The sequence below is a fragment of the Brassica oleracea genome, chromosome C9, assembly GCF_000695525.1.
Source record: "Brassica oleracea var. oleracea cultivar TO1000 chromosome C9, BOL, whole genome shotgun sequence".
Taxonomy (NCBI): Eukaryota; Viridiplantae; Streptophyta; class Magnoliopsida; order Brassicales; family Brassicaceae; genus Brassica; species Brassica oleracea.
The window spans coordinates 20,687,958-20,704,698 of NC_027756.1; the positions used below are offsets into that span (position 1 = coordinate 20,687,958).

The following is a 16,741-nucleotide window of genomic DNA, read 5'->3' on the forward strand; positions in this document are numbered from 1 at the left end:
TTGATTTTTTTTTCTCGTTTGTTTTAGTAATCCTTGTTTTTATTTTTTTAATATTATATGTTTAAAATGTTCTTGTTCAATAATGTTTTAATTAATAAATAAAATTTTATTTAAAAAATAATAATTAATATTTTATAAATTAAAAACCTCTAAATAAGATACAACCATTGGAGGTCAAAAAACATAATGTCTCTTAAAGTGTGTTTCTTAATTACTTTTAATTAGTTAAATAATGATTAAGATACACATATGAGTATATGGGTTGATCTTGCTCTAAGAGATCCGAAACATATCCATGCCACCCACTTGGTTCGGTTTGGGTTCAGGTCTCGAGTACCCTAGTCAACGGTGATTACGTTACCAAAATGAACAAAGCTAAAAGTTTTTTTTTTTTTTTTGGAGAGTTAACAAAGTTAAGTTGGCTCATTAACCGTGTCTCTACGACTTATTTCGATCTCGAAGAGACTAATCGGAATTTGGAATCCACCGAGAAACTGTTATTCATTCTAGATCTGTATTTGATCTTCATCTTCTACAACTCTACTTCCTCTGCAACTGGTCCTCTCGCCAAAACTTGCAGATCCGTCGATCACTCCCGGAGATTTTGTGTAGGTTTAGGTTTTTTTGTGATCCCAATTTTCAATTTTGATGGCGTCAAATCCTCAGTTTCTGCTGGACGATCAAACGGATGAGGATTTCTTCGACAAGCTTGTTGATGATTCCTATTCTCCCAGCCAAGCTCACGCTTCCAAGGAGCTCGAATTCGTCGACGACGGGAGCGACTCCGAAGACGCCGCCAAAGCGTTTGCGAATCTCTCTCTGGGTGAAGAAGCAGGGAACGATGTTGTTGCAATCGAGGGTCCTAGTAGTGAGCCTTCTTCATCCATTGCTCTCGAAGAAGCTGATGCGAATAAGTTAAGTGGTGATTTGGTGGTGAGATCGGATGCGGAGGATAAGCCGTTATCTGAAACAGTTAAAGATGGATCTGGGAGCCCTGGGGTTAAGGAGGTTGATTGGGGCTCCTTTTGTGCAGATTCATCTGTGAATGATGGCGGCGGGTTTGGTTCTTACTCTGACTTCTTCACCCAGTTGGATGGATCTTCTACAGGAAATTTACAGGGAAAGGCGGAGGTAGATGCCGCAAACTTAGTATCCAATGATACACAGATTGCAAGTTTTGGTTTTGAGCAACATCAGGGTGAAGTGAGTCAATCTTGGGAAAATAGCTATCCTGGATGGAAATATGATGCTAGCACTGGCCAGTGGTATCAAGTTGATAGCCATGATGATGTAAGTATGAATGCACAGGAGAGCTATATAAACTCAGCGAGTAACTGGGAAAGCAGCGTTGCCTCTACTGATAACTCCAATGTTGCTTACCTGAGTCAGAGTACAACATCTGCAGTGGCTGAGAGTGTGTCTACTTGGAACCAGGTTTCACAGGTGGCAAATGGATATCCAGAACACATGGTCTTTGACCCACAGTATCCGGGGTGGTACTATGACACAATTTCTCAAGAATGGCGCTCTCTGGACAGCTACAACCAGGCTTCTCAAACAACTGGAACTGGTCAAGCTCATGAACAGCAAGTTCAGAACGTCCATTCTCTTGGAACTATGTCTCACAACTATGCCGAGAGTAATATTTATAATGTTAATGGTAAAAACCAGGCATTCAAAGCGCAAGACTTTGCTATACAGAACCAACAAGGAAGTTGGGACCAATCTTACTCTGCCAACAATCAGTTGCAGGCTACAAACGCATGGCAATCAGAAAATGGAGGTAATAATGAGGCGTCTGTAACTTCTGTCTCGTTTTCACAGTTCGGAGGAAACCAGCAAGTAAATAGTTTGTACAGTATGGAATCTGTGGCTGAACAGTTTAAGCCAAAAGAGAATGGAGCTCAAGGCTTCATCCCTCAGCATATGAATGTGGCTAGTGTCACGCAGCATGGACCACTGAGTTTCTCAAACGATTTCTATAATAGACAGAAATCTTTAGATGATACTCAACAGTCATATCAGAGCAATCAGCTTTTCTCCCCAACTGTAGGAAGATCACCTGATGGGCGTCCACCACATGCACTTGTGAGTTTTGTCTTTGGTGGGAAGCTCATTCTTATGAAGGATACTAACGGCTCTCTCCAGAATTCATCAATCGGAAGTCAGGTTAGTCATGAAGATTCCATTAGTTTCTTACACCCTCGGAAGTTTCTGCAAACTATTGTAGGAGTATCACTATTTTATATATGAAATGTATTACTTTAACCTCAATAGTGAACTTCAGTTCTTGCCTAACTTCGAATCTTTCTCTGTTTGATTCAAAGGGGGCTGGGGGAAGCTCTATATCTGTCCTAAACTTGGCGGAAGTTACTTCTGGGAGTGCTTCTTTTTCAAGTCTTGGGGAAGACTCTTCGAGTTATTTTCGTTCTCTGCATCAACAATGTCTTCCAGGTCCCTTGGTTGGAGGAAGTGTTGGAAATAAAGACTTATTTAAGTGGCTTGATGAGAGAATATTACAGTGTGAATCTTCTGACATAGACTTTTCAAGAGGGAAGTTTTTAAAAATGCTCTTGTCTTTGCTCAGAATATCGTGTCAGTATTATGGGAAACTCCGGTCTCCTTTCGGGGCTGATACAACGCAAAAGGTGAGCAGTTAGGGAGATTCTTGTCAGCACGCTTCTTAAGAAAACATCTATATGTATTACAGTTTTCTCATCCTTGTATCTATGCTGCAAACAGGAAACGGATTCTGTTGAAGCAGCAATAGCAAAACTTTTTGCATTTGCCAAGAAAAATGGTGGCTATGCTCCATTAAGCCAATGCTTGCAGCATTTACCTCCTGAATCACAAATGCAAGTGAGTATTCAACATCTTAGGATATTTCTCTTTCAGAGGGACAGGGTTCTAAAATATAGTCAACTGTTTTTTTTTTTTTTTGCTTATTGACTCATTTGGAAAAATTTCCTAGGTAAGTGCTTCAGAGGTGCAGAATCTTCTGGCTTTTGGTAGGAAAATGGAGGCTCTGCAATGTGCACAAGAAGGCCATTTATGGGGACTAGCGCTTGTTATCGCGGCACAGCTTGGAGATCAGGTTCCTTTCCCTTGGATACTCTAAATCTAGACCTTCCGTTGTTGTGGTTGTATGACTGACTTGGTTGTTCCTTGTCGTAAATTGTTGCAGTTCTATGCTGATACTGTGAAACAAATGGCCCTTCGCCAGCTGGTGCCTGGATCACCTTTGCGAACATTGTGCTTGCTCGTTGCGGGGCAACCAGCTGAAGTGTTCTCCAATGGCAGTACAAGCTGTGTCGATTTTTCTGGTTCCGTAAGTGCGTCTCCGCACCAAACCCAGGTAATACGGTAACAATCTATTTCTTATCAGTCCAGACAATGTGTTAGATTGAAGAGTAAGAACAAGTTTAGAGATGCGATACCAGAATTTTAGAAGTTCAATGAAAACCAATCCTTTTGTTCCTGGGGAAAATCCGAGATAGCATACCGCCTACTGCTGTCCAAGAGCTTACTAAATACTCAAACCCCAAAATCAAAAAAAAGATGAACAGAATCGTAACCCCCTTAGTTCTCTCGTGATGAAGATACATAATCAATCCATATATCCTCACCAAATCATTGCTAAATAACATTTACCATGATTAAAAGTCTGGAACTCCATAGATGGTGGTAATTCTCTCTAGTACGAGATATTTTCTCTACCACAGGGAACTAGTTTACTTCTCCATTTCAAAGGACGCAGTTTTGTCTTGCATTGGGAGTTCGCTAATAGTCTCTTTGTTTCTTTGAATTGCAGTTTGGAAGTAGTAGCATGCTTGATAACTGGGAAGAGAATTTGGGTATAATAACTGCTAACAGAACCACAGATGATGAGCTTGTGATTACTCATCTTGGAGATTGCATGTGGAAAGAAAGGAGCGAGGTGATCTATCTCTGCCATTTTGTTTTGTTTTGTTTTGTTTAACTTCATGGAAGACTTTATAATGACATTTTAATTGCTATTATGGATCAGATAATTGCAGCGCATATTTGCTATTTACTTGCGGATAAGAACTTTAACCCATACTCAGATAGTGCCAGGCTCTGCCTTGTCGGAGCAGATCATTGGAAATATCCTAGAACTTATGCAAGTCCGGAGGCTATACAGGTTTTTTTTTGCTTTGGTTTTAGTTAGCTTGTATGTTCTGTTTTTAGCATCGTAAGCAGCCTGATAGTTCCTCAATTTATTTTGATTTTTTCCTTTTTTTTTGTTGATCTTTACATTGGCAGAGAACAGAGTTATACGAATACTCTAAGACGCTGGGAAACTCTCAGTATATCTTGTTACCGTTTCAACCATATAAAATCATATATGCCCACATGCTGGCTGAAGTTGGTAAACTTTCGGCCGCACAGAAGTAAGAAGATTCACTTGCCACCAAATTTTCCATAATTAGACTGTATATAGCTTCCTGATGTCGCTGTTCTGTGGCTGAATCAGGTACTGTCAAGCAGTATCGAAGTGTCTCAAGACTGGCCGATCAACTGAAGTGGAAACATGGAAACAGTTTGTCTCATCACTGGAAGAGAGAATCCGTATCCACCAACAGGTACAAGCCCACAACAACTTCTGTTCCAGTAGAATTACATGGAACCGTTGATTTTTTGTCAGTGGATTTACATCTGTTTGCTGAAAATGTGAAAAAGAGAGACCCAGCCTTATGGACATCCATATAAATGGAAATGATTAGCATACAAGAGACCCATCTTGTTCTCTAATGATCCAATATAACCAGATATTCCTATTTCAGGGAGGGTATACTGTGAATTCTTCCCCAGCAAAAATTGTCGGAAAATTTCTTAACTTTATTGATAGTACAGCACATCGTGTTGTTGGGGGCATGCCACCATCTGCACTTCATTCAACAACAGGAAACTTACAGGCAAATGAGTATCAGCATCATCAACAGCAGGAGGCTGCTAAGTTACCATATAGTCAATCTGCTAATACAATGCAATCATTGATGTCACATGCCTCAATGGAACCAATACGTGAGTTGGATGGGAACTTAAGGACGATGGCAGTACATTCTAGAAGTGTCTCAGAGCCAGATTTCGGTAGGACGCCAATACAGGTCAATATCACTAGATATCATTTATTTTTATTTCCTTTTCTGTTATTGCCTGATGTCTGGTTTGGGATTTATCCTGAGAGTAAGTAGGTACTTAGCATGCAGGTTTAGAAAACGATTGCTTACTTGCCTTTTTTCTGATAGGATCAGCCTGTCTCCTCAAAAGACGAAGCTACTGATGGGGTGCCACAGGTGAAACCAACCGTGAATGTGACAAGTTCGCGGTTTAGCAGCTTTGGTTTTGGCATACTGAAGAACACCGTACGGAGGGTCTTACCATCTCGGCCATCTAAAGAGGTGCACCTTAATAAATGTTTTAAGTCGTGATGATGGTTTTCTTGAACTTATTCTAATGTTGGGTCATGCTTTTGAATGAAGGCAAAACTGGGTGAGGAGAATCAATTTTACTATGACGAAAAACTAAAGAGATGGATGGAGAAAGGTGTAGAACCCCCAGCTGAGGAAGCTGCATTGCCTCCTCCTCCAACAGTAGGCACGTACCAAAACAACTCACTGGGTTATGAAAACAGATCTGACATGATGAACGAGATGTCTCCACCTAGTGGGAGCTGGAGCAGTGGCAGCCCGACTCCATCCGAGAATTCTGCGGGAATCCCACCAGTCTCACAGGGCTCGAATCAATTCTCAGCTCGTGGACGCCCAAGGTAAACAAACCACTTGTGACGCTTTAGAGTTAATCTGTGTATGCTATCCTGGATCATAAATCATGAGCGTAGTTGTAGTGTCTCATTAGAATGACATTCAAGAGTGAATAAATATAAGCCAACGACGGTATTAAAGGTGAAGCTTTGAGTGTGAAATGGACAAACTTTTCTTGATTGTAGTTTCCGGTTGTGTTAGCTATAATACTCCATAGTTGAGTCTGATAAATTGTCAGAAAAGCTGCTGTAGACACTGGGGATCATCACATACTGCCTTTGTTAGATAACGTGCATGATTAGAGTTGAATCGTTTTTAGTTTCTTTTGGAGCAGATACGTTGACCTCTTTAATCCAGGCGGTGGAAACTCTAAGACAATGTTCCAGTCACCTCCTGCAAAATCTGCTAAACCACCAATCCCTGCAAAAGCAAATTTCTTCATCCCAGCAGCACCTGCGTCGTCTTCAAACGACCAGGTAACCACCGAGATGGCTGCTGCTGAAACCAGTCAGGAGTACTCAGCAGAAGAAGTAGCCGTCCCTCCACCACCAAGCCACTCTTCATTCCAGTCCCCGACTCCATCTCCAATGACAATGCAGAGATTTCCAAGTCTAGATAACATCAAACGAAGTGGATCAGGAACGAGTCTTAACGGTGATTTTCCTTCGTCAGGTTCCAGAAGAACAGCTTCATGGAGTGGAAGTTTGAACAGCTCTTTTACATCTCCAACGGGTACATCAAACCTCAAACCAAGCCCACTCAACGGTAGCAGCAGCAGCCTTGGAGAGGAGCTTCAAGACGTGGAACTGTAAGAGCTAGAATCTGTAGTATCAAAAAGTTTTGCTCACTGTCAGAGGTAGTCCAGTCAAATGTTAATCCATGAGTTTACCCAATACATAAAATACGATAGGGGCAATATGTATGCAGTTTGTATCCATTGTTTTTTCTTTTTACATTACAAATCATTAATTTTTCTTGTTTAACAGACTTCAGGAGTTATACAATTATACACATTAATGTTCTGTTCATGAGTAGGGGTTTAATCATCAAATGGTTCACCATGTGATTGTTTGCTAAGTCACTTCTTCAGTGTCATCAAGTTAATAATAGAGACTTTTATATAGGCTGAGCAAATCTGTTTCTAGAATTGTGAAAGAGTATTGAGCTTCAGTGCCCACTGTGCCGTTGTTTCTGTTTAATTGTGAGTACTTGATTCATGCAGGCACATAATTTTCACTGTTACCATGTGGTATCATTGCATCTTTTATCAAATGAACTGCGAACCTTTTTTGAGTTTTAGTAATCCAAATAAAATATTGGAAAACAAGCCTTGATTCACAAGACGTTATCTTAAAGACTCTTTACCATAGAATCAATAAGCGGAAAACAATCCGCCTTTCTTTCTTCGTTTCTGTTTCTGCCCTATTAGTTCTTTCTGTTTACAGATGGGCCTTTCAGTCCCAAGATGATACATTCATGAAGAGTATTACTATCAAGGGAGACAAGAGGTTTTTTTTTTTTTTTTTTGGGGACTCCAAACTCTTGTCTTTTAAATTTGGTACGATTGGGGTCTCTCCAGTTGCTAGTCATGTTTGGTTTCATAACTACTTTGACATTGTGTTTATAATAACCAAAGGCTCAAAACTTATAAGATACTGGAGTTGCATTGCAACATTTTTCTCATGCATCCAGCTAGAGTCTACACTGTGTTTTACCCTTTTTAAAACAGACGTTCCCATGAAGCATCATATATATTAGTATAAAGATAAATAATATAATCAACCGGAGGTTCTCTTAGTCCAATAGTTTGAGCAAATAGTTCATTAATTGTTTTACACCGGAAGGTCTGGAGCGAATTATGCTGAATATTAGAAAAAAAACTTACAAGAAATTTTTGGCACGGAGGAAATAGTACAGCCATGAATGGATATCATAGGGCAGCTCAGGATGATGCAGTCATACGTGAATACTAATAAAATATGTCGTTTGTAATATCGTCTCTGTATGTTTCTCGTAATTTGTAATAGCATAATTAACCAATATTAAAAAAAAATTAGTAAATTTTGTCCTAAAATATATATATATACTTCAATTGAAACATGAAAAAATTTACTTTTACGGTGTTAAGAAAATTACTATCATCTTTACTTTTGTGGAGAAAATTTCACTACCATGCATTCTTTCCATGAAAGATAATGCTTCTCAAAGCATTATCCGATCTATAGTTTCAGGTTAAACACCAGTATGTCTTCTTACATAGCAACTTGTACGGAGTCAGAAGAGGCCACCAAGATTATTTCAGTTTTTTTTGTAGGTTGTGGATTAGAAGTTAGATTAATTTTCAGTTATCTGACGACATATTTTTCGAAGTGTTTAAACTTTATTTTGAATTTGCTGTCATCTTCGTTTGAAAAATTATTTTGCTTAGTGTTTATAGATGTTTTAGGAGGGCCTATTGAAAATAGAATTTGTGTGGAGTTTGAAAATTTTAAGAGTTAATAGATTTTAAAAGTTAAGTAGATTTGATGAATTCTTACCCAATGTATTGTATAAATTGTCATTGATTATTATAGATTTTCATATATACTTTTCTTTCCAAAATTTTCTTTCCATTATTTTTTTTAAAAAATTATTTCATAAAATAGAACTATTTGAAAATTAAATAAAAATTTTGGTTTTTTAATATTTTGACATTTTGATTTGTCTTGTTTGATTTTTGTTTTAAAGTTTTTAAGATCAACCTATGAATTTTCTCATGATTTTATTTTAATATCAAATAGTTATATTTCGTGAAAGATTTTTTTTATAAATTGTTATTTTTAATAATTTCTTTTATCTTTAGTTTTCTTTTTACAATTATCTTTGGCTTGACAATAAAAATGTAAAAAAAAATCTTGTTGTGTTTGTGTTTTTGTTACATAGATTTTGAGAATCCTATGATTATATGTGATATTTGTAAAGTTGAGTGTCATGAGTAAAACTAGAGAGAATTTATGTCTCAATAACAATAGAGTTTAATAGAATTACAAAGTCAATAAAAACTAAATTTTTTGAATAACATAAGATTTCCATAGAATTTAAAAGTCCACAAACCAATAACAAAAGATTCTAATAAAATTTTAAGAATTCATAAACTAATAACAATGAAATCTCTAAATTTTAAAATTTCTTCAAAATTTAACTCTCAGTAACCCCCTTAGTTTATTTTGCTTATCAAATAGGATGTAAAATTCCCTTTTCCCTTTGTAGTCACGAAGGTTAAATTTTAAGTGAAAAAAAAATTCAAGTTCATTAATCGGGATCCCATTAATCGTGTCTCTCTCTATGACATAAAATCTTGTGGATACTCTCATTCAATACATATATAAAAGGTTAAATTCGGAAAAGAAAAAAAAACAAAATAATCTCTCTCTCTCTCTCTCTCTCTCTCTCTCTCTCTCTCTCTCTCTCTCACTTTCGATCTCAAAGAATTTCACCGACTAATAGGAGTCTGGATCCGGAGATCCACCGAGTAACACTTGTTGACACTGGATCTGTAGATGGCACTCTCCTGCATTTGATCTTAATCTTCTACGACTCTACCTCGTTCTGCAACCGATCGATCCTCTCACGAAAGCTTGCAGATCCGTCGATCAGTTTAGGTTTTAGGGGATTTTGATCTCAATTTCAAAATTCGATGGCTTCAAACCCTCACTCTCTACTTGATGATCAATCGGACGACGAGGATTTCTTCGACAAGCTTGTTGACGACTCCTATTCTCCCAGCCAAGCTCAAGCTGCATCTTCTTCTGCCAACGAGCTGAAATTCGACGACGGGAGCGACTCCGAAGACGCCGCCAAAGCGTTTGCGAATCTCTCTCTGGGTGAAGAAGCAGGGAACGATGTTGTTGCAATCGAGGGTCCTAGTAGTGAGCCTTCTTCATCCATTGCTCTCGAAGAAGCTGATGCGAATAAGTTAAGTGGTGATTTGGTGGTGAGATCGGATGCGGAGGATAAGCCGTTATCTGAAACAGTTAAAGATGGATCTGGGAGCCCTGGGGTTAAGGAGGTTGATTGGGGCTCCTTTTGTGCAGATTCATCTGTGAATGATGGCGGCGGGTTTGGTTCTTACTCTGACTTCTTCACCCAGTTGGATGGATCTTCTACAGGAAATTTACAGGGAAAGGCGGAGGTAGATGCCGCAAACTTAGTATCCAATGATACACAGATTGCAAGTTTTGGTTTTGAGCAACATCAGGGTGAAGTGAGTCAATCTTGGGAAAATAGCTATCCTGGATGGAAATATGATGCTAGCACTGGCCAGTGGTATCAAGTTGATAGCCATGATGATGTAAGTATGAATGCACAGGAGAGCTATATAAACTCAGCGAGTAACTGGGAAAGCAGCGTTGCCTCTACTGATAACTCCAATGTTGCTTACCTGAGTCAGAGTACAACATCTGCAGTGGCTGAGAGTGTGTCTACTTGGAACCAGGTTTCACAGGTGGCAAATGGATATCCAGAACACATGGTCTTTGACCCACAGTATCCGGGGTGGTACTATGACACAATTTCTCAAGAATGGCGCTCTCTGGACAGCTACAACCAGGCTTCTCAAACAACTGGAACTGGTCAAGCTCATGAACAGCAAGTTCAGAACGTCCATTCTCTTGGAACTATGTCTCACAACTATGCCGAGAGTAATATTTATAATGTTAATGGTAAAAACCAGGCATTCAAAGCGCAAGACTTTGCTATACAGAACCAACAAGGAAGTTGGGACCAATCTTACTCTGCCAACAATCAGTTGCAGGCTACAAACGCATGGCAATCAGAAAATGGAGGTAATAATGAGGCGTCTGTAACTTCTGTCTCGTTTTCACAGTTCGGAGGAAACCAGCAAGTAAATAGTTTGTACAGTATGGAATCTGTGGCTGAACAGTTTAAGCCAAAAGAGAATGGAGCTCAAGGCTTCATCCCTCAGCATATGAATGTGGCTAGTGTCACGCAGCATGGACCACTGAGTTTCTCAAACGATTTCTATAATAGACAGAAATCTTTAGATGATACTCAACAGTCATATCAGAGCAATCAGCTTTTCTCCCCAACTGTAGGAAGATCACCTGATGGGCGTCCACCACATGCACTTGTGAGTTTTGTCTTTGGTGGGAAGCTCATTCTTATGAAGGATACTAACGGCTCTCTCCAGAATTCATCAATCGGAAGTCAGGTTAGTCATGAAGATTCCATTAGTTTCTTACACCCTCGGAAGTTTCTGCAAACTATTGTAGGAGTATCACTATTTCATATATGAAATATATTATTATAACCTCAATAGTGAACTTCAGTTCTTGCTTTCTAATCTTTTTCTGTTTGATTCAAAGGGGGCTGGGGGAAGCTCTATATCTGTCCTAAACTTGGCGGAAGTTACTTCTGGGAGTGCTTCTTTTTCAAGTCTTGGGGAAGACTCTTCGAGTTATTTTCGTTCTCTGCATCAACGATGTCTTCCAGGTCCCTTGGTTGGAGGAAATGTTGGAAATAAAGACTTAAATAAGTGGCTTGATGAGAGTATTTTACATTGTGAATCTTCTGACATGGACTTTTCAAGAGGGAAGCTTTTAAAAATGCTTATGTCTTTGCTCAGAATATCATGTCAGTATTATGGGAAACTCCGGTCTCCTTTCGGGGCTGATACAACGCAAAAGGTGAGCAGTTATGGAAATCTCTTGTCAGTACGCCTCTTAAGGAAACATCTATATGTGTTACAGTGTTCTCATCCTTGTATCTATGCTGCAAACAGGAAACAGATTCTGCTGAAGCAGCAGTCGCAAAACTTTTTGCATTTGCCAAGAAAGATGGCGTTCAAAATGGTGGCTATGCTCCATTAAGCCAATGCTTGCAGCATTTACCTCCTGAATCACAAATGCAAGTGAGTATTCAACATCTTAGGATATTTCTTTTTCACAGGGAAAAGGTTGTAAAAGATAGTCGATTGTTTTTTCTTTTTGCTTATTGACTCATTTGGAAGAATTTCCTAGGTAACTGCATCAGAGGTGCAGAATCTTCTGGCTTCTGGTAGGAAAATGGAGGCTCTGCAATGTGCACAAGAAGGCCATTTATGGGGACCAGCGCTTGTTATCGCGGCACAGCTTGGGGAGCAGTTCTATGCTGATACTGTGAAACAGATGGCCCTTCGCCAGCTGGTGCCTGGGTCACCTTTGCGAACATTGTGCTTGCTGGTTGCGGGGCAACCCGCTGAAGTGTTCTCCAATGGCAGTACAAGCGGTATCAGTGTTCCTGGTTCCGTAAGTGCGCCTCAACATCAAACCCAGGTAATACGGTAACATCTACTTTTTATCAGTCCAGAAGACAATCTGATAGATTAAAGAGTTAGAACAAGTTTAGAGATGAGATGCCAGAATTTATATATGTTAAAATGGAAACCAAACCCTCTAGTTCCTCGGGTAAATCCGAGATAGCATACCGCCTACTGCTCTTCAAGAGCTTACAAAATACCCAAACCCCAAAATCCAAAAAAAGGAAAAACAGAATCTTAACCCGTTAGCTCACTTCTCCTTTTCAAAGGACGCAGTTTCGTCCTGCATGGGGAGTTCTCGCTAATAGTCTCGTTGTTTCTTTGAAATGCAGTTTGGAAGTAGTAGCATGCTTGATAACTGGGAAGAGAATTTGGGTATAATAACTGCTAACAGAACCACAGATGATGAGCTTGTGATTACTCATCTTGGAGATTGCATGTGGAAAGAAAGGAGCGAGGTGATTCTCTGCCATTTTGTTTTGTTTAACTTCTTTGAAGACTTTATCATGACATTTAAACTGCTATTATGGATCAGATAATTGCGGCGCATATTTGCTATTTAATCGCGGATAAGAACTTTGATCCATACTCAGATAGTGCCAGGCTCTGCCTTGTCGGAGCAGATCATTGGAAATATCCTAGAACCTATGCAAGTCCAGAGGCTATACAGGTATTTTTTCGCTTTGGTTTTAGTTAGCCGGGATATTCTACATTTACCATATTATATGTAGCCTGATAGTTCCTCAATCTATTTTGATATTTTCCTTAATTTTTTGTTGATCTTTACATGGGCAGAGAACAGAGTTATACGAGTACTCTAAGACGCTGGGAAACTCTCAGTATATCTTGTTGCCGTTTCAACCATATAAAATCATATATGCCCATATGCTGGCTGAAGTTGGTAAACTTTCGGCCGCACAGAAGTAAGAAGATTCACTTGCCACCAACTTTTCCTTGATTAGACTGTATATGGCTTCCTGATGTCGCAGTTCTGTGGCTGAATCAGGTACTGTCAAGCAGTATCGAAGTGTCTCAAGACTGGCCGATCAACTGAAGTGGAAACATGGAAACAGTTTGTTTCATCACTGGAAGAGAGAATCCGTTTCCACCAACAGGTACAGCGCACAACAACTTCTGTTCCCAATAGAATTACATGGAACTGTTGGTTTTGTCGGTGGATTTAGATCTGTTTGCTGTATATTCCTTTTGATTAAAAATGTGAAAGAGAAAAGACACCCAGCATTATGGACATCCATAAAACTGGAAAAAATAGGATATAAGAGAACCCGCTTGTTCTTTTCTCTAATGATCCAACTTAACCAGACATTATTATTTCAGGGCGGGTATACTGTGGCCCCAGCAAAACTTGTCGGAAAATTTCTCAACTTTATTGATAGTACAGCACATCGTGTTGTTGGGGGGGTGCCACCACCAGCACCACATTCAACTACAGGAAACCTACAGGCAAATGAGTACCATCATCAACAGCAGGAGGCGACTAAGTTACCATATAGTCAGTCTGCTAATACAATGCAATCATTGATGTCACATGCCTTAATGAAACCAATACGTGAGTTGGATGGGAACTCAAGGACGATGGCAGTACATTCTAGAAGTGTCTCAGAGCCAGATTTCGGTAGGACGCCAATACAGGTCAATATCACTAGAAATCATTTATTTTTATTTCCTTTTCTATTATTGCCTGATGTCTGGTTTGGGATTTATCCTGAGGGTAAGTAGGTACTTAGCATGCAGGTTCAGAAAATCATTGCTTCAGAAAATCATTGCTTACTTGCCTTTTTTCTGATAGGATCAGCCTGTCTCCTCAAAAGACAAAGCTACTGATGGGGTGCCACAGGTGAAACCAACCGTGAATGTGACAAGTTCGCGGTTTAGCAGCTTTGGTTTTGGCATATTGAAGAACACCGTACGGAGGGTCTTACCATCTCGGTCATCTAAAGAGGTGCATCTTAATAAATGTTTAGGTCGTGATGATGGTTTTCTTGAACTTATTCTAATTTTGGGTCATGCTTTTGAATGAAGGCGAAACTGGGTGATGAAAATCAATTTTACTATGACGAAAAATTAAAGAGATGGGTGGAGAAAGGTGTAGAACCCCCAGCTGAGGAAGCTGCATTGCCTCCTCCTCCAACAGTAGGCACATACAGAAGCAACTCACTGGGTTATGAAAACAAATCTGAGGTGAAGAACGAGATGTCTCCACCCAGTGGGAACTTGACAGGAATCCCACCAATCTCACAGGGCTCGAATCCATTCTCAGCCCGTGCACGTCCAAGGTAAACAAACCACTTGTGACGCTTTAGAGTTAATCTGTGTATGCTATCCTGGATCATAAATCATGAGCGTAGTTGTAGTGTCTCATTAGAATGACATTCAAGAGTGAATAAATATAAGCCAACGACGGTATTAAAGGTGAAGCTTTGAGTGTGAAACGGACGTATTTTTCTTGATTGGTAGTTTCGGGTTGTGTTAGCTATAATACTCCATAGTTGAGTCTGATAAATTGTCAAAAAAGCTGATGGAATCACTGGAATGCCTTTGTTAATGTATTACAGTAGAGCTTAATCATTTTTACTCTCTTTAGGGGCAGATACGTGGACACCTATAATCCAGACCGTGGAAACTCTCAGACAATGTTTCAGTCAGCTCATGCAAAATCTGCTAAACCACCAATCCCTGCAAAAGCAAATTTCTTCATCCCAGCAGCACCTGCGTCGTCTTCAAACGACCAGGTAACCACCGAGATGGCTGCTGCTGAAACCAGTCAGGAGTACTCAGCAGAAGAAGTAGCCGTCCCTCCACCACCAAGCCACTCTTCATTCCAGTCCCCGACACCATCTCCAATAACAATGCAGAGATTTCCAAGTCTAGATAACATCAAAAGAAGTGGATCAGGAACGAGTCTTAACGGTGATTTTCCTCCGTCAGATTCCAGAAGAACAGCTTCATGGAGCGGAAGTTTGAATAGCTCGTTTACATCTCCAACTGGTCCATCAAACCTCAAACCAAGCCCACTCAAACTCAACGGTAGCAGCAGCAGCAGCCTTGGAGAGGAGCTTCAAGACGTGGAACTGTAAGAGCTAGAATCTGTGTAGTATCAAAAAGTTTTGCTCACTGTCACAGGGGCAATAATATGTATGCAGTTTGTAGTAATTGTTTTTTTTTCTTCCCTTTTTACCGTTATAAATTCATTAATTTTTCTTGTTTAACAGACTTCAGGAGTTTATACAATTATACACATTGATGTTTTTGTTCATGAAATCATCAATTTTGTTCACCATGTGTTTGTTTGTTTAAGTCGAATCTTCTGTATCATCAAGTTTATTAAGTACAAGACATGCCCTTGCTATCAAGAAGAGGAGCATCAGCAAGTGGAGGAACTATAAGCCCACAGTTGAAAACTGCATCATGATGACGACGATGTAATGTGTTGTGTGGTAGGGATGTTAAAACGGGTTTGAAACCATTTAAACAGGTATATGTAAATTTTGCGGGTTCTAAATGGATCTAAATGGATATGGATTCTAAACGGAGTGGGTCTTAAATAGGATGGGTTTAAATGGGTTGGGTTTTACGTGGAATCCGTACTACGGCTATAAATGCAATCATGTGTGGAGCCAGCCAATCTGTCTCACATGCAAACTGCACGTGCGATCTCTGCCACTTCAACTTCACCTCTCACATTTTTTTATGACACTCTTCCCAAAGGACAAATGCTTCATTGGAACCACTGTTTGGAAATACGCTAGGCATAACGCGTCCATTCGGATAGGGCCTAGCGCCGAATCAATTAATCGGGAATTATACGGGGATTAATCGGAGAGTAATTTAACGTACTTATACACGTTTTTATGGGTTTATATATTAAATAGGTGAGATATTGACAATAATGATGCATACTGTAGTGGTCAGCTACCTTTGTTATGTCTCACCCACCACAGGTTCAAACCCCCTAGTCCATTTTTTGTCTATTTAATCAGTTTTTAGGTTAAATGAAATTGAAATTACAGAAATAATCTTATCTTCTTTCTCACATCTACGATTCTCAGAACAAATTACAACCGCCTCTCCTTTTTTTTTGCGATTTCTATTGTTTTTCTTGTTAATCTTATATGTTTTAATCAATATATAACTGATTTGTTAAAGAATAATCAGTTTCCGATTCCAAATCGACAGTAACGATGAGTTCTAAAACCTTTCCGATTAAGTAAGCGCCTAGGGTCAAATCGCCACGGTTGGAGACTGCACCACGTTTTTCCGGTGACTTTCCGGCCGCCTCAGCCGCGTTTTCGAACAGAGATTGGAACAAATAATGAATATTTACACTTTAAAATCGTTTATATAACAAACAAAAAAAAAAGGCTTCTGGTGATTACCAATCGGCAATCAAGATTCTATCGTGAAGTTTCAATCCTTCGTTACTAGGCCTGGGCGTTCGGGTACCTATTGGCATTCGGATCGGGTTTTTTGGGTTTTCGGATTTTCGGATTTACGCTTCTAGGTCTCATACTAAAATTTTATTAGTACGGGTCGGGTTCGGATAATAACACTTCGGGTTCGGTTCAAAATTGTATTGCATCATAAAACCCATAAAGTAATCATATATCGTACGGATTCGGGTTATATCGGTTCGGTTCGT

General features: G+C 39.5%; 2 protein-coding genes across 5 annotated transcripts; both read left to right on the forward strand.

The window, feature by feature from the left end:
* Window positions 1–391: 391 nt before the first annotated feature.
* LOC106315540 (protein transport protein SEC16A homolog) lies at window positions 392–6,832 on the forward strand. Of its 3 annotated transcripts, none has more exons than XM_013753296.1 (13): window positions 392–2,169; window positions 2,328–2,648; window positions 2,743–2,859; window positions 2,972–3,094; window positions 3,185–3,355; window positions 3,812–3,937; window positions 4,028–4,162; window positions 4,285–4,412; window positions 4,496–4,604; window positions 4,806–5,129; window positions 5,271–5,423; window positions 5,505–5,791; window positions 6,106–6,832. In XM_013753296.1, exons 1-13 carry the CDS (start codon window positions 649–651, stop codon window positions 6,596–6,598), a joined length of 4,008 nt encoding a protein of 1,335 aa, XP_013608750.1. In that variant the 5' UTR covers window positions 392–648; the 3' UTR covers window positions 6,599–6,832. The 3 variants fall into 3 exon arrangements, with proteins under 3 accessions (XP_013608750.1, XP_013608751.1, XP_013608754.1); XM_013753297.1 differs by having other exon boundaries at window positions 5,277–5,423; XM_013753300.1 differs by having other exon boundaries at window positions 393–2,169; window positions 6,121–6,832.
* A 2,375-nt stretch (window positions 6,833–9,207) lies between these two features.
* On the forward strand, window positions 9,208–15,356 carry LOC106315541 (protein transport protein SEC16A homolog). Of its 2 annotated transcripts, none has more exons than XM_013753302.1 (12): window positions 9,208–10,995; window positions 11,150–11,470; window positions 11,566–11,694; window positions 11,804–12,097; window positions 12,414–12,539; window positions 12,617–12,751; window positions 12,877–13,004; window positions 13,088–13,196; window positions 13,420–13,734; window positions 13,898–14,044; window positions 14,125–14,378; window positions 14,687–15,356. In XM_013753302.1, the coding sequence occupies exons 1-12, from the start codon at window positions 9,463–9,465 to the stop codon at window positions 15,177–15,179; spliced, it is 3,984 nt and encodes a 1,327-aa protein (XP_013608756.1). In that variant the 5' UTR covers window positions 9,208–9,462; the 3' UTR covers window positions 15,180–15,356. The 2 variants fall into 2 exon arrangements, with proteins under 2 accessions (XP_013608756.1, XP_013608755.1); XM_013753301.1 differs by having other exon boundaries at window positions 9,463–10,995; window positions 13,892–14,044.
* Window positions 15,357–16,741: the final 1,385 nt, after the last annotated feature.

Bases quoted from the DNA above. Each gene is read 5' to 3' on its own strand.
- LOC106315540 (XM_013753296.1), top strand. From the start codon at position 649: ATGGCGTCAAATCCTCAGTTTCTGCTGGACGATCAAACGGATGAGGAT. The intron at 3,095-3,184 runs GTTCCTTTCCCT...AAATTGTTGCAG, and splicing joins CGGCACAGCTTGGAGATCAG to TTCTATGCTGATACTGTGAA. The intron at 5,792-6,105 runs GTAAACAAACCA...AATCGTTTTTAG, and splicing joins TCAGCTCGTGGACGCCCAAG to TTTCTTTTGGAGCAGATACG.
- LOC106315541 (XM_013753301.1), top strand. From the start codon at position 9,463: ATGGCTTCAAACCCTCACTCTCTACTTGATGATCAATCGGACGACGAG. The intron at 11,695-11,803 runs GTGAGTATTCAA...AGAATTTCCTAG, and splicing joins CTCCTGAATCACAAATGCAA to GTAACTGCATCAGAGGTGCA. The intron at 13,005-13,087 runs GTAAGAAGATTC...TGGCTGAATCAG, and splicing joins AAACTTTCGGCCGCACAGAA to GTACTGTCAAGCAGTATCGA.